This window comes from Misgurnus anguillicaudatus, chromosome 10 (assembly GCF_027580225.2).
Source record: "Misgurnus anguillicaudatus chromosome 10, ASM2758022v2, whole genome shotgun sequence".
Lineage (NCBI taxonomy): Eukaryota > Metazoa > Chordata > Actinopteri > Cypriniformes > Cobitidae > Misgurnus > Misgurnus anguillicaudatus.
The window spans coordinates 42,053,840-42,066,928 of NC_073346.2; the positions used below are offsets into that span (position 1 = coordinate 42,053,840).

At 39.1% G+C, this 13,089-nt stretch overlaps 1 protein-coding gene across 1 annotated transcript; it reads left to right on the forward strand.

The window, feature by feature from the left end:
• Window positions 1-2,571: 2,571 nt before the first annotated feature.
• Window positions 2,572-3,876, forward strand: LOC141367385 (uncharacterized). The gene is made up of 3 exons (XM_073872738.1): window positions 2,572-2,602; window positions 3,035-3,327; window positions 3,419-3,876. The coding sequence occupies exons 1-3, from the start codon at window positions 2,572-2,574 to the stop codon at window positions 3,776-3,778; spliced, it is 684 nt and encodes a 227-aa protein (XP_073728839.1). The 3' UTR covers window positions 3,779-3,876.
• Window positions 3,877-13,089: the final 9,213 nt, after the last annotated feature.

Here is a 13,089-nt window from a genome sequence, read left to right on the forward strand (position 1 = left end):
CTGTACAAACTCAAAACTATTTTGTACAAACCTTTTTTTTTCTGGGATTTAGCAATCCTGTGAATCACTAAACTAATATTTAGTTGTATGACCACAGTTTCTTAAAACTGCTTGACATCTGTGTGGCATGGAGTCAACCAACTTGTGGCACCTCTCAGCTGTTATTCCACTCCATGATTCTTTAACAACATTCCACAATTCATTCACATTTCTTGGTTTTGCTTCAGAAACGGCATTTTTGATATCACCCCACAAGTTCTCAATTGGATTAAGGTCTGGAGATTGGGCTGGCCACTCCATAACATTAATTTTGTTGGTTTGGAACCAAGACTTTGCCCGTTGTGTTTTGGGTCATTGTCTTGTTGAAACAACCATTTCAAGGGCATGTCCTCTTCAGCATAGGGCAACATGACCTCTTCAAGTATTTTAACATATGCAAACTGATCCATGATCCCTGGTATGCGATAAATAGGCCCAACACCATAGTAGGAGAAACATGCCCATATCATGATGCTTGCACCTCCATGCTTCACTGTCTTCACTGTGTACTGTGGCTTGAATTCAGAGTTTGGGGGTCATCTCACAAACTGCCTGTGGCCCTTGGACCCAAAAAGAACAATTTTACTCTCATCAGTCCACAAAATGTTCCTCCATTTCTGTTTAGGCCAGTTGATGTGTTCTTTGACAAATTGTAACCTCTTCTGCACATGCCTTTTTTAACAGAGGGACTTTGCAGGGGATTCTTGAAAATAGATTAGCTTCACACAGATGTCTTCTAACTGTCACAGTACTTACAGGTAACTCCAGACTGTCTTTGATCATCCTGGAGGTGATCATTGGCTGAGCCTTTGCCATTCTGGTTATTCTTCTATCCATTTTGATGGTTGTCTTCCGTTTTCTTCCACGTCTCTCTGGTTTTGCTCTCCATTTTAAGGCATTAGAGATCATTTTAGCTGAACAGCCTATCATTTTTTGTACCTCTTTATAGGTTTTCTCCTCTTCAATCAACTTTTTAATCAAAGTACGCTGTTCTTCTGAACAAGGAGGGTGTGTGCCTTGGCGTTGTGTCAGAGACCGAAGAGCTCTCACAGGACGAGGAGGGAGAACTGGGCCCACTGGCTTTGGTGGTTTTGGGGCTTGCCGTTTTCTGGTTGAAATCTGGGGGCTTGCAGCAATAGAGTGGGATATTTTATTTCCAGCATAAACCAGTTCCTCCGTTTTTCCAGAGAAGATCAAAAGCGGGGATGCTGGAGAGAGAAATTACATATCTAGTGAGGAGTCCTGTTGTTCTGATGTGACCGGAGGCTGTGATATGTTGTCCTGGTTTCCCTGGCTGTTTTCCAGAAAGTCGTCCTTGGGTGCTGAATCTTGGAGCCGTTCTAATCTGACACAGTCTGACTGTGGTGAGCTCTGTGGGCAGGACTCAGCTGAGATTGTGTCCATGAGCAGTGGTTGTTGTGGCTGCGTGTTGTTATCTCTGTGCTTGTGGGATATGTCAACGTCATGTCCATTCAGGTGCTGGAGAGAAGTCCTGTGGTCATTCATACTCTGTCCAGGTGTGTGTGTGCCATTCCGGTTGAGTGGATTGGCACACACTGCTGAAGGATGATGAAGGGAGAAATAGATATTGTCCTTTAGCACTCTTGCACCCAGTCTGTTTGGGTGCATGCCATCCTGTTTAAATAGTTGTCTCTGACTCCAGAAAAGATTGAAGTTGTTGATAAAGTTCAGTCCTTTTATGTTGCAGGTTTTTTGCAGCCATGTATTAAGTCCAAGCAAACGTGAAAACCTATTTGTCCCTCTTGCTGGAAGTGGTCCACTGATGAACTGATGAAGTGTTTGTTGAAATCCCTCTTAAGGAGTTCAGATTGCTCTTTGTGAATATCATTCTTCCCCACATTAATGACAACTCGATTTACAGTCTTATGTTTCATCAGAATGTTCTGAAGCTCCCTGTTTACATCAGAAACGGTTGCTTGTGGAAGGCAGCACGTAGTTGAGTCCCTGTTGTTAAAGTTTCTGATAATTGAGTCACCCAATATCAGAGTTCTGGGCTCGGATGCGCTCTGCGCTGAGTGCCGCTGTCTGCTCGATCTTGAGCGGCAGTTAGCATCAGTGTTAGCTGCTGGCTGATTTGATCGGTGTTCAGTCACATTTATCACATTTGGGGATTCCTTACTCATATTCATTAATACTTCAAATCTGTTCTCAAGATGTATAGGTGGTGGTAGAAAGTCAGTGTTTTTGCAATCCTTGTCCTAACTGTATCTGGGGTAGAGGAAGCTATTGCGGCAAAACGTGATGCTTGTGACAGTCTGATTTCTCGAGTGATGTTGGGTCTTGCTCCCTGTTTGTACCATTTGATTAGTGTGTTGATCATTAGATTCATTGGACTCACCGGCTGTATGCTGAGGGCGTCCATGATGACGAAGCTCTGTTGTGTGTTCCGTCTGGTTTGGTAGTCCTGTAAGTAACTTTGTTTCAAGAACAGCAATCCTTTGTTAAAAGTCTGTGGCAGTTTGTGCAGCAAGTAGATTGTTGATGAGGCATTTCTTTCTCTTATCCTTTAGAATGAAGGTAGCTGTGTTTTTCCTTTTGGAATGTAAGCTGATGGCGGTGGGAGGCTAGACGGATGAGAAATTCCACTTTTTTGTAGTCCTCCAGTCCCGAAAGTTTGTAAATTAACGTTGATGCCAAGCTTTGTTGTTTGAGCACTATGCTGATTTGCTGAAGTTAAAATTATAAGATAAAATATAAAAAGTGATAGAGCAAAGCAGTAAGCAAAAGCGTCCAAACAGTAGCAGAGCAGTAACCTCGTTTCCAGTAACCTCGTTTCCAGTAACCTCGTTTCCAGTAACCTTAGTTCCATCCTCAGCATTTCCGGTAACCTCGTTTCCAGTAACCTCGTTTCCAGTAACCTCGTTTCCAGTATCCTTAGTCCCCTCCACCGCATTTCCAGTAACCTCGTTTCCAGTAACATTAGTTCCCTCCTCTGCATTTCCAGTAACCTTGTGTCCAGTAACCTTGTTTCCAGTGTTCTTAGTTGCCTCCACCACATTTCCAGGAGCCTCGTTTCCAGGAGCCTCGTTTCCAGGAGCCTCGTTTCCAGGAGCCTCGTTTCCAGGAGCCTCAGTACCCTCCTCCGCATTTCCAGTAGCCTCAGTTCCCTCCTCTGCATTTCCAGTAGCCTCAGTTCCCTCCTCCGCATTTCCAGTAACCCCGTTTCCAGGACCCTTAGTTAGCTCCTCTGGAGGGGGAAGCACCAGTACGGAAGAGGAGCCGCCAGTTTACCAGGAGTCTGGTGTGTCGTCCCTAGACGAGGATGAGGTGAGTTTCGATCATGTCATGTTCCTCTGGTGTTTTATCTCTCTGGCATCTTAAAACATTATAACTTTTTATTTCTTTTACTTTTCCACAGGAATTGGAGGAACCCCAGCCCGCACCCAGGAGATTCCTGCCAAAGAACAAGAGGGCCACGGTGATCCTTACGCTCAAGTTCCATCCCCAGGCCATCCTGACCTCCTCGGTCAACAGCACCAGCAGCAGCCACCGTTTGCCCCACACCAAATCGTCCAGCGTAAAGGGTCCGTCTTACAGGCGTTGCATACGAAAAATGTACACAACGCTGGGCATCACCAAAGCCACGAAGGCTAAGGCAAGGGTCCAAAAGGCCCTAAAAACTCAAGCTAAAAAAATGCCAAGTAACGGTTGTTCACCGTCAAATTATCAATTGTTGTACAACGTTTTCATGTGTTTTGAAATTTGTTCAGATGTGTAAATAGTTACATTTCAATCCTATTGTTCCTGATTCTGCCTAAATGTTTGTTTTCATGTGTTTTTAAATTGTTCAGTTTAATTTCAATCCTGTTGCTGTTCCTGTATTTGCTTAAATGTTCAATTGTTCTATGATGTTTCATGTTCTGTTTTTTTTTATTTAATTCACTTGCAAATAGTTTATTTAGAATCCACTTGATCCTTAAAATGTTTAAATTGCTGTTTGGTTACTTTTTGTTTCAATAAATGATGGCCCGTTCATTTGAACATTCCTCTCATGTGTGATTCCTATCTTTAGATAATTGACTTGGGTTAAAAACTTCAACTCATCTTTAACTTAATAATTAACTTTCAATGCCAATTCAAATTTATTAACATGGTAAATTGGAGAACAATAAACACTATGCCAAAGATAAAGCATTATTAACACTGTCACCTTTAACCTCTATGATCTAAAGTGATGAAAGCATTATTAATCTGTGTCATATGTGCTTAATGTGCAGACAGGGTATGTGAACACACTGTGACCTTTAACCTCTATGATCTAAATGGATAAAAACATTACTAATGCGTGTCAGTAGTACATATGGGCTACACGTTGTCAAAATGATTGATGGTGCCCTTTGACCTTAGGGGAGGGGCTAACCTTTTGACCTTAGGGGAGGGGCTAACCTTTGACTTTAGGGGAGGGGCTAACCTTTGACCTTAGGGGAGGGGCTAACCTTTGACCTCTGAGGGAGGGGCTGACCTTTTGACCTGCGAGGGAGGGGTGACCTTTTGACCTGCGAGGGAGGGGCTGACCTCTGACCGGACCACCCACGTCGTGAACCTTTGACCTCCGGGGAGGGTCTAATCTTTGACCTGACCACCCACGTCGTGAACCTTTGACCGGACCTCCCACGTCGTGAACCTTTGACCGGACCTCCCACGTCGTGAACTTTTGAACCGACCGCCCACGTCGCGTTGAACTTTTGAACCGACCGCCCACGTCGCGTTGAACTTTTGAACCCGACCGCCCACGCTGTGCTGAACTTTTAACCGGTACGCCCTACGTCACGTTGACATGTTTACGTCCGGGGTTATCTCCGGAGCGCGTTAAATCATGTCCTCCTACGATAAAACAATAAAAACAGTGTTTACACAAGTGGTTTTCATTAAAACACATTCCATGCTCCCATCATAATTTATATAAGGTGGGGGCCCCCCAATATGTCTAATAAAAGCCGGGAAAATCACAGTTACGAAAATCACAAACATGGATACCATGGATACGCCATGCAGCTCACTCAGTACTCCGGCGAGTGAATGGCAAATTGACTTGAATCATCTCGGTATGGCGACGAAAAAATTTAACTTTTAACATGCATTGAAATTTTAACATGCACCATTTTAGAATGCGTGACATCGTTATAATCTGCCATGCTGGCATTGAAATATTGTGAAATCCTCTCATTGATTAGTTTCATTAAACACAATTTTTTATATGAAATGATCAAAGAAATTAAATGTTCTTTCTTTTCTTTTAAACGTCATCCTGGCTTATAAGGCTATATTCATGGTGAGAATAAGCTGTAATTATATAAAGTAAGATTAGAAAAGATGTTTAAAATGAACTTTTTCTAATAATCTTAGCACTATGAATGGATACGACTGAAAAAAACATGTTCAAAAGTATCAACATAATAAAAAAGGTTTCTCACAGAGGCAGATGAAATACAATCTAAAAGAATAAAGAACAATGAATTCTGTCAAGATGAACATTTTGTAGGATTTTCTCTAGAGAGTAAAAAATTGATGTGTAATTTTTAAATGTCCTATTCTGCATTTTGTATAGATGACCTGATTTTCAAAACAGAAGTTATGTTTTTTCAAATAAACCGTTCAATACAAAGATATGGTCTTTAATAATACTTACACTTACACATGCAGATTGTGGGCCTTTCCTTGAAGTTCCATTCCTGAGAGCTGCTTCCACTCCAAAGCGTAAATCGTTTTGGCAGTGCCCGTGTGAGGACCGAGATATTTTGTTTTTTAACTCGTAAAGCATGTCCAGTCCTCCAGCGATAGCAGGACAGTGTTTATACAAGGGGCCTGCATTAATGCAGCTTGCGTTGCTTTCATCATACTAATAAGTACAGCATAAGTAAAGACAAAAAGACACATATTACAAAACATTACCTGTCTATAACTGAGACTTTTAACTTTAGGTTATTAGTATATTAGGTTTAGTATAGTTTTCAGACTTTCAGAAAGAACTCATCAACTTAAAGAATAAAGCACTTATCAATTACATTTATTTAATCTCAAAAACTCAAGTTTTCGTCTAGTATTTATTATTGCACCTGAAAATACAAGTACCTGAGACATGCTCACACTCCTTAGCCAAAACACTAAAACTTTTAGTGCTTTTGTATTTAATATAATATTTAATAATATTTGACAAATTACTCCATACAAGACAATCAAATTATATACATTCAATGAACACAACATACAAAGTCTAACTTCATCACCTGCTTTGATGCACTAATTTCTCTGTCTCTGTCGTTCTCAGTTATCAGTTGTCGGCTATGTAAACTGTGTTTTTTTTTTATAAAGTGTATTAAACTCACACTACTCTTTACCCAGAATAACATGTACTTCTTCCGTGGTGACAAAGCGAGGTACATGTGTTTTTATTAGGGCTGTCAAAATTAACGCGTTAATAACGCGTTAACGCAAATTCATTTTAACGCCACTAATTTTTTTAACGGAGATTGCGCAATTTCTGTTTGACCCTTAGTCCAGCCCATAGTTGAATGAACAGAGACGCAGACAAATGTGACTCTCTCTAAATGAGTAAAAGGTTTTCATAGAAATAAGAACATTAAGCAAATCGTCTACCAAATCCAATGCTCTAAATGCTCGTTGGACATCTGATATGATCTTTATTTATACGTCTGAGAGGTGTAACGTTACCGTCCTCCTAATGCTTAATCTAATACAAAAATGCGTCTCAATTCATTTTGGTTTCGCTTTTATGCATGACTTAGAAAATAGACTGCAGGACTTGCTTGATGTTAAAAGAGTCATTAAGAGAGATAAAGTTCGGTACCTGATTAATGTTAAAGAGTTATTAAGAGCGACAAGACTCAAAAGCGATCCCCTCACGCTGACTGACTGATATCTGAAGCGCGTGCACACAGACGCGCGAGTGCGCGACCCGGATATATAGACATCTACACAAAATTACAGTTTTACAAATATCTGTTTTGATAAGAATTCACGCAGGTAGGCTCTATAATCTGTTATGTTTTAAGTAAATGTTTGGTTAACTGTTGGGTAAAACTATCTGATGTGTAACATTATATTAGATCACTTAGATTTTAAGCAGTCTGTCTCAATGTCAATCAAACAAAAGGAAAAAAAGTTGAACATACATTGATGATGTTTTTGCTTTGTGTGTGCTAAATCTATTAGTTTTACCAGTGATTTTAAGGTATTGATGTGGTAATATAATGTATGGATGTGGAAATGTTTGTGGTAATTTGACTCTTTCAACTTCAAACACGTGTAGTTCTGTCATATTTTGTTATATTTCAACAAATCATGCATTGTTCTATGTTTTAATAGAGAATGTCAAAATATGAACAACTATTTTTTAAAAATTTGCTAATTCCGACTCAACTTGCCAGCACAGGTCACAAATGATGCAGCAGCAAACAAAAATGGAGAAAGAAAAATCTTCTGAAAGGAAAATTCATATACAAAACAATGGCTGGTGATTCTGTTAAAATGTAAACAGGCTGTTGTTAACATACATTTGCATAAAGCATCTATATATGTATATATGATTAGAATATTAAAAACCTGAAAAGTGTTAAATTAGGGTAAATTTAGAATGGATAAAAATGTGCGATTAATTTGCGATTAATCGCAGTTAACTCATGAAATCATGCGATTAATCTAGATTAATTTGTTTAATCTATTGACAGCCCTAGTTTTTATACATTGAAGAAATCAAGTAAACTTTTTATTGTAAAATAGTCAAATAAAATAGTAAGACTAAAGACATAGGCTAACTGATGATCCTTACATATGAAATACCCGCACAAAATCATCTAGGTATATTCTTAAAGCGACATTGGTTTTATTACACCATAACATAAGAATAATAAATCAGTATATACTGTGGGGATTCGCTTTGCTATCATTTCCAACTGGTGTTGATTTGTTGTGTTGTGCTCGGGGCATCTGGACTTCGGTCGGCTTTTTGGGGGGCTGAGCATTGGTTTGCTTTTTGAAGATTCCAACATCTGGTTGATTTTTGGCCCTTGCCTGTGCGTGTTGCTTGGCTCACTGTGGACCCGGCGTGCTTGCCGTTGTGTTTGCCTTTGAATGACAGAGAATATAATAGCACTTACCCCATAACAAAAAAAAACGTCACCACAGAAAACAGCAACAAACCATCCGGCAAATCGAGTGCTGTAGAACAACGAGTGAAATCCATGCGCCAGTTCAGATCAAAAACACCTCGCCCTACTACACACAGCTCCACAAGGCAAAACAAAGATCTCACGTAGTCCATCATGTTACACCGGCAGTTTGATTATCGTGACTTCCGTATCCTTTAGTGCACTAGAGGCATTATGGGAAATGTAGTCATTTTCACAAGGCGAATCGAACGCTGTATATGTTAAAGGTGCATTGTGTTACTTTTAAAAAAAGACAAAAATGCTAAATAATATACATAACTATATTATCAGTGGTGTATAAGGACCTTACATAATGAACTGAACTGTTTCTATTAAGAACGAGCCATTTTCATTTCCATACACCGCGGGTCCCCTTGTGCGGAAGTCACCGTCATATCTCTGCAGTGGCCCTGGGCGTGCGGGCTGCTCTGGAGAGCGCGTTTCTTCCCTGCGTTGTCTCGGACGATGGCATGTTTGTCGTGCGACAGCTACCATATGCGTTTTAAAATTGAAGAGTGAGTTGTCTGTGGCAATTCACAATCTCACCACTAGATACTACTAAATTCTACACACACCACCTTTAACTGGCTACTGTTTCCAAGATGCATTACGATCTACGCCATCGCACTGGGAGAGAGAGTACATGGTGAGACGTATTGTTTGCCATTTTATTTGTTGTTGTTGACGCAGTTTGATGTGAAGTGGAAGATCTTATTAATTTATAAAAAAAATAACAGCTTAAAGATAACTATTAGGGCTAAACTAAAAAAAAACCTCATATTAGCTGTGTACATTATGAAACTGATTTTATTTCACCTGTTTTACAAGTTAAGAAAAATTTAAGCGTTCCACATAAGAAGCAAGAATTCCTTTTCCTACGGGTGCGTAGAGCGGAGAGGATGATAGAGAAAATACGGGGAAAGACTTTTCCCACTGACACTTTAATATTCTATAGCTTCATAACTCACACCGATGACTATGTGATGAGGGGCGTGTGAATTGCTGTGTTTAGAGGGGACGGGTCAGGATTTTTAGGTTACAAATCAGAGCCTGAAACTCAGCGCTCTCACACCTCAGATACGACGCTCTGGCATGTTCATTTAGCGGCAAATTTGAAGGCTACTTTCAGGAATTCTCCATTAAATTGTTTAAAGCAAAGTTTTTAACACGGCATAGCTCAACTGTGCAGGATTCAAGGAGTTGCAGACGCTATTTTTGAGGACGGTGCAAGCACTACCGGAAGCTTAACAAAATCAGGGAGAGACTTGTGGACATACATCGTGTAAAGTTGTCTACTACGCTGCAGATTCTTGAAAGGAGAGAACAAATGTCACTTGAGCGTGATCACAAACGCAAGATGCCGTACGTGTGCGGTCCTCCAGTTTTTAAAGAAATGCTTTCAGAACACTGCAGGAGTGAGCTTGTTAATATTTTTTATGCGGCAAGATCCGCAAATGCCGATGTGTGCCCGCCGCAAAACCACTGCGAAACCGATGCCGCGCGCGCAACCAACCCCAAGAAAAAAACAGATGTCGCGAAAAGTCTGGACAAATCTTTTGATAAGATGGTTCAGGTGTCTGTTGGCGCGGATGAGCCGATCAATGTGTTCATCGGGGGAGCCCTGGATGCTATGTGCGAGTTTGGTGATGAGGAGTTTGAGGTTGCTGGCGTCCTCCTCATGTCTGCGTGTGTGGTGGATGTGTGTGTTGCCGTGGCGACAAAGAAGGACCAAATCAATGTGCGTGAAATTGTTGAAATTGCTGCTGACTTTCTGACCGACAAGAGTCTTGGCACGTGCCTACACTTTCTATTGTATCTAGACAACATCATAACCTTTGGTGATGATTGAAAACAATGCGAGTTCCTGGGACGCCTCGTGCACCTGAGGGGGCATTCACTTTTTTCACGACCTACCTTTAAACATTTGAACATGGTCTTTTAATTTTTCTTCACCTTCTTTCCATCTATAGGATGTTTATTTGATAAGTTCTGGTTTAAGCTCTTAGAAAGTTTGTGATAAACGTTTGTGTGAAACTTTACCACTACATTCGGTCATTTGGACTTGTAAACATCTTGTTCATACAAAGTGTGACACTTATTATGTTATGTAAAAATAAAAGTGACTCGCATCAGTATGAAAAGCTAAATCCGTATGCATGACCTGATACAAATTTGGTGATTTTGTAACTTAGTGATTTTTACATAGACACGTCAGTTACTTTGCATAACCTGTAAAACTCTATGAAACGTGTCCTTCAATAATTGAATCATGCCAACATTTTTACTCAAGAATTTCAATACTTATCAGGACCATTTTAAGCACATTACAATATACCATCATTTATTTACCATTCGTAAAACATGCGTAGTTGCAACACTACCATTCAGTTAGACTTTACATTTCTAGACTGTGTTTTTTCTCAAAGGTTGCTTATATTTACAGACAACACACTACACCTAAGTGTATCTTAACAATGGCAAACAGGAATACCAACGTTTGCAAACAAGCGTAGTTAAGCACTTTGATTTTTGACATGATTCACAGAAAGCAACAGTGAATCATCAAAACGTTGCTAGTTTTTTTAGTTTCTGAAAGTTTACATTTTTACTTGCAAACAAACCAGGAACATTATTCATCTGAACACTTTCACCAAACCTATGTCTTTGTTGTTTTTATTTAGACAATCTTTTGTTTTCATAGTTTTGATCTGTTCATGTTAAATTTCTTCTGTATATCTTCTAAAGATAAATATGGTCATTGTCCTTGGGTTTTCTCAGATTTCATAAACCTTTGAAACCTTCTTTGTCTTAATGCCATCAATGTATTTATTACTTATCCGTTATTTGCTATACTGTATGCCATCTTTTTTAGTTTACACCATTCATTTTTACAGAAAGTTTCAGAAACTCACATTTACATGGAATTATGATACATTTTACTTTTAATGATCTCCAGGAGTGAGTGCTGGTTTAACAGGGGTAAACTGTTATCATGCCACAATCCTGAAGGTTTATAAGCCAAACAAGAGTCCTTCAACACCTCACACCATACTGATTTCGATTAACTGAAAAATGATGTACAGACAAGTTCAAATGGTAAAAACAGTAGTAAGAAAACGAATAATGTTTAACTAGTACAATCGTCACTTATAGTTTTGTCATATGATAATGATGATATGATGTTTCATCTTTCAGGTGGTTGTCGAAGTATTTTGGCACAACTGTTTATTCCAATCTTTAAACACCTATACATTTTTTTTTTGTCTGAAGCGACATTAAGCATCTAATTTACAGCACCGCACTGTAAATGTTTAAAAAATGTATACAAAACCATCCTCACCACAATATACTGAAGATGCTGTAAAGTGTTTAAGCACATGGTACTGATGTCACATGATACATTTTCAAACAAATTCAAAATTACATTTCACTATGTTTGCATCATAATTTTTTAGCCAACTTAACAAACACTGTCTGGTTTAGTCTTATTTTTAAGCGCATTGATACCGTTACACTTAGCATGCACTGCACTTAAAGGAATAGTTTACTCATTTTCAATATTAAAATATGTTATTACCTTAACTAAGAACTGTTGAATCATCCCTCTATCATCTGTGTGTGTGCACGTAAGCGCTGGAGCGCGCTGCGACGCTACGATAGCATTTAGCTTAGCCCCATTCATTCAATGCTGCCATTTAGAGATAAAGTTAGAAGTGACCAAACACATCAACGTTTTTCCTATTTAAGACGAGTAGTTATACGAGCAAGTTTGGTGGTACAAAATAAAACATAGCGCTTTTCTAAGCGGATTTAAAAGAGGAACTATATTTTATGGCGTAATAGCACTTTTGGGAGTACTTTGACTCGCCTGAAAAGTCCGATCCCCTTCTCACTCTCATAATGGGAGAGGGAGGGTGTTACTGCGCCGAGTCGAAGTACTCCCAAAAGTGCTATTACCCCATAAAATGTAGTTACTCTTTTAAATCCGCTTAGAAAAGCGCTATGTTTTATTTTGTACCACCAAACTTGCTCGTATAACTACTCGTCTTAAATAGGAAAAACGTTGATGTGTTTGGTCACTTCTAACTTTATCTCTAAATGGCAGCATTGAATGAATGGGGCTAAGCTAAATGCTATCGTAGCGTCGCAGCGCGCTCCAGCGCTTACGTGCACACACACAGATGATAGAGGGATGATTCAACAGTTCTTAGTTAAGGTAATAACATATTTTAATATTGAAAATGAGTAAACTATTCCTTTAAGTGCAGTGCATGCTAAGTGTAACGGTATCAATGCGCTTAAAAATAAGACTAAACCAGACAGTGTTTGTTAAGTTGGCTAAAAAATTATGATGCAAACATAGTGAAATGTAATTTTGAATTTGTTTGAAAATGTATCATGTGACATCAGTACCATGTGCTTAAACACTTTACAGCATCTTCAGTATATTGTGGTGAGGATGGTTTTGTATACATTTTTTAAACATTTACAGTGCGGTGCTGTAAATTAGATGCTTAATGTCGCTTCAGACAAAAAAAAAATGTATAGGTGTTTAAAGATTGGAATAAACAGTTGTGCCAAAATACTTCGACAACCACCTGAAAGATGAAACATCATATCATCATTATCATATGACAAAACTATAAGTGACGATTGTACTAGTTAAACATTATTCGTTTTCTTACTACTGTTTTTACCATTTGAACTTGTCTGTACATCATTTTTCAGTTAATCGAAATCAGTATGGTGTGAGGTGTTGAAGGACTCTTGTTTGACTTATAAACCTTCAGGATTGTGGCATGATAACAGTTTACCCCTGTTAAACCAGCACTCACTCCTGGAGATCATTAAAAGTAAAATG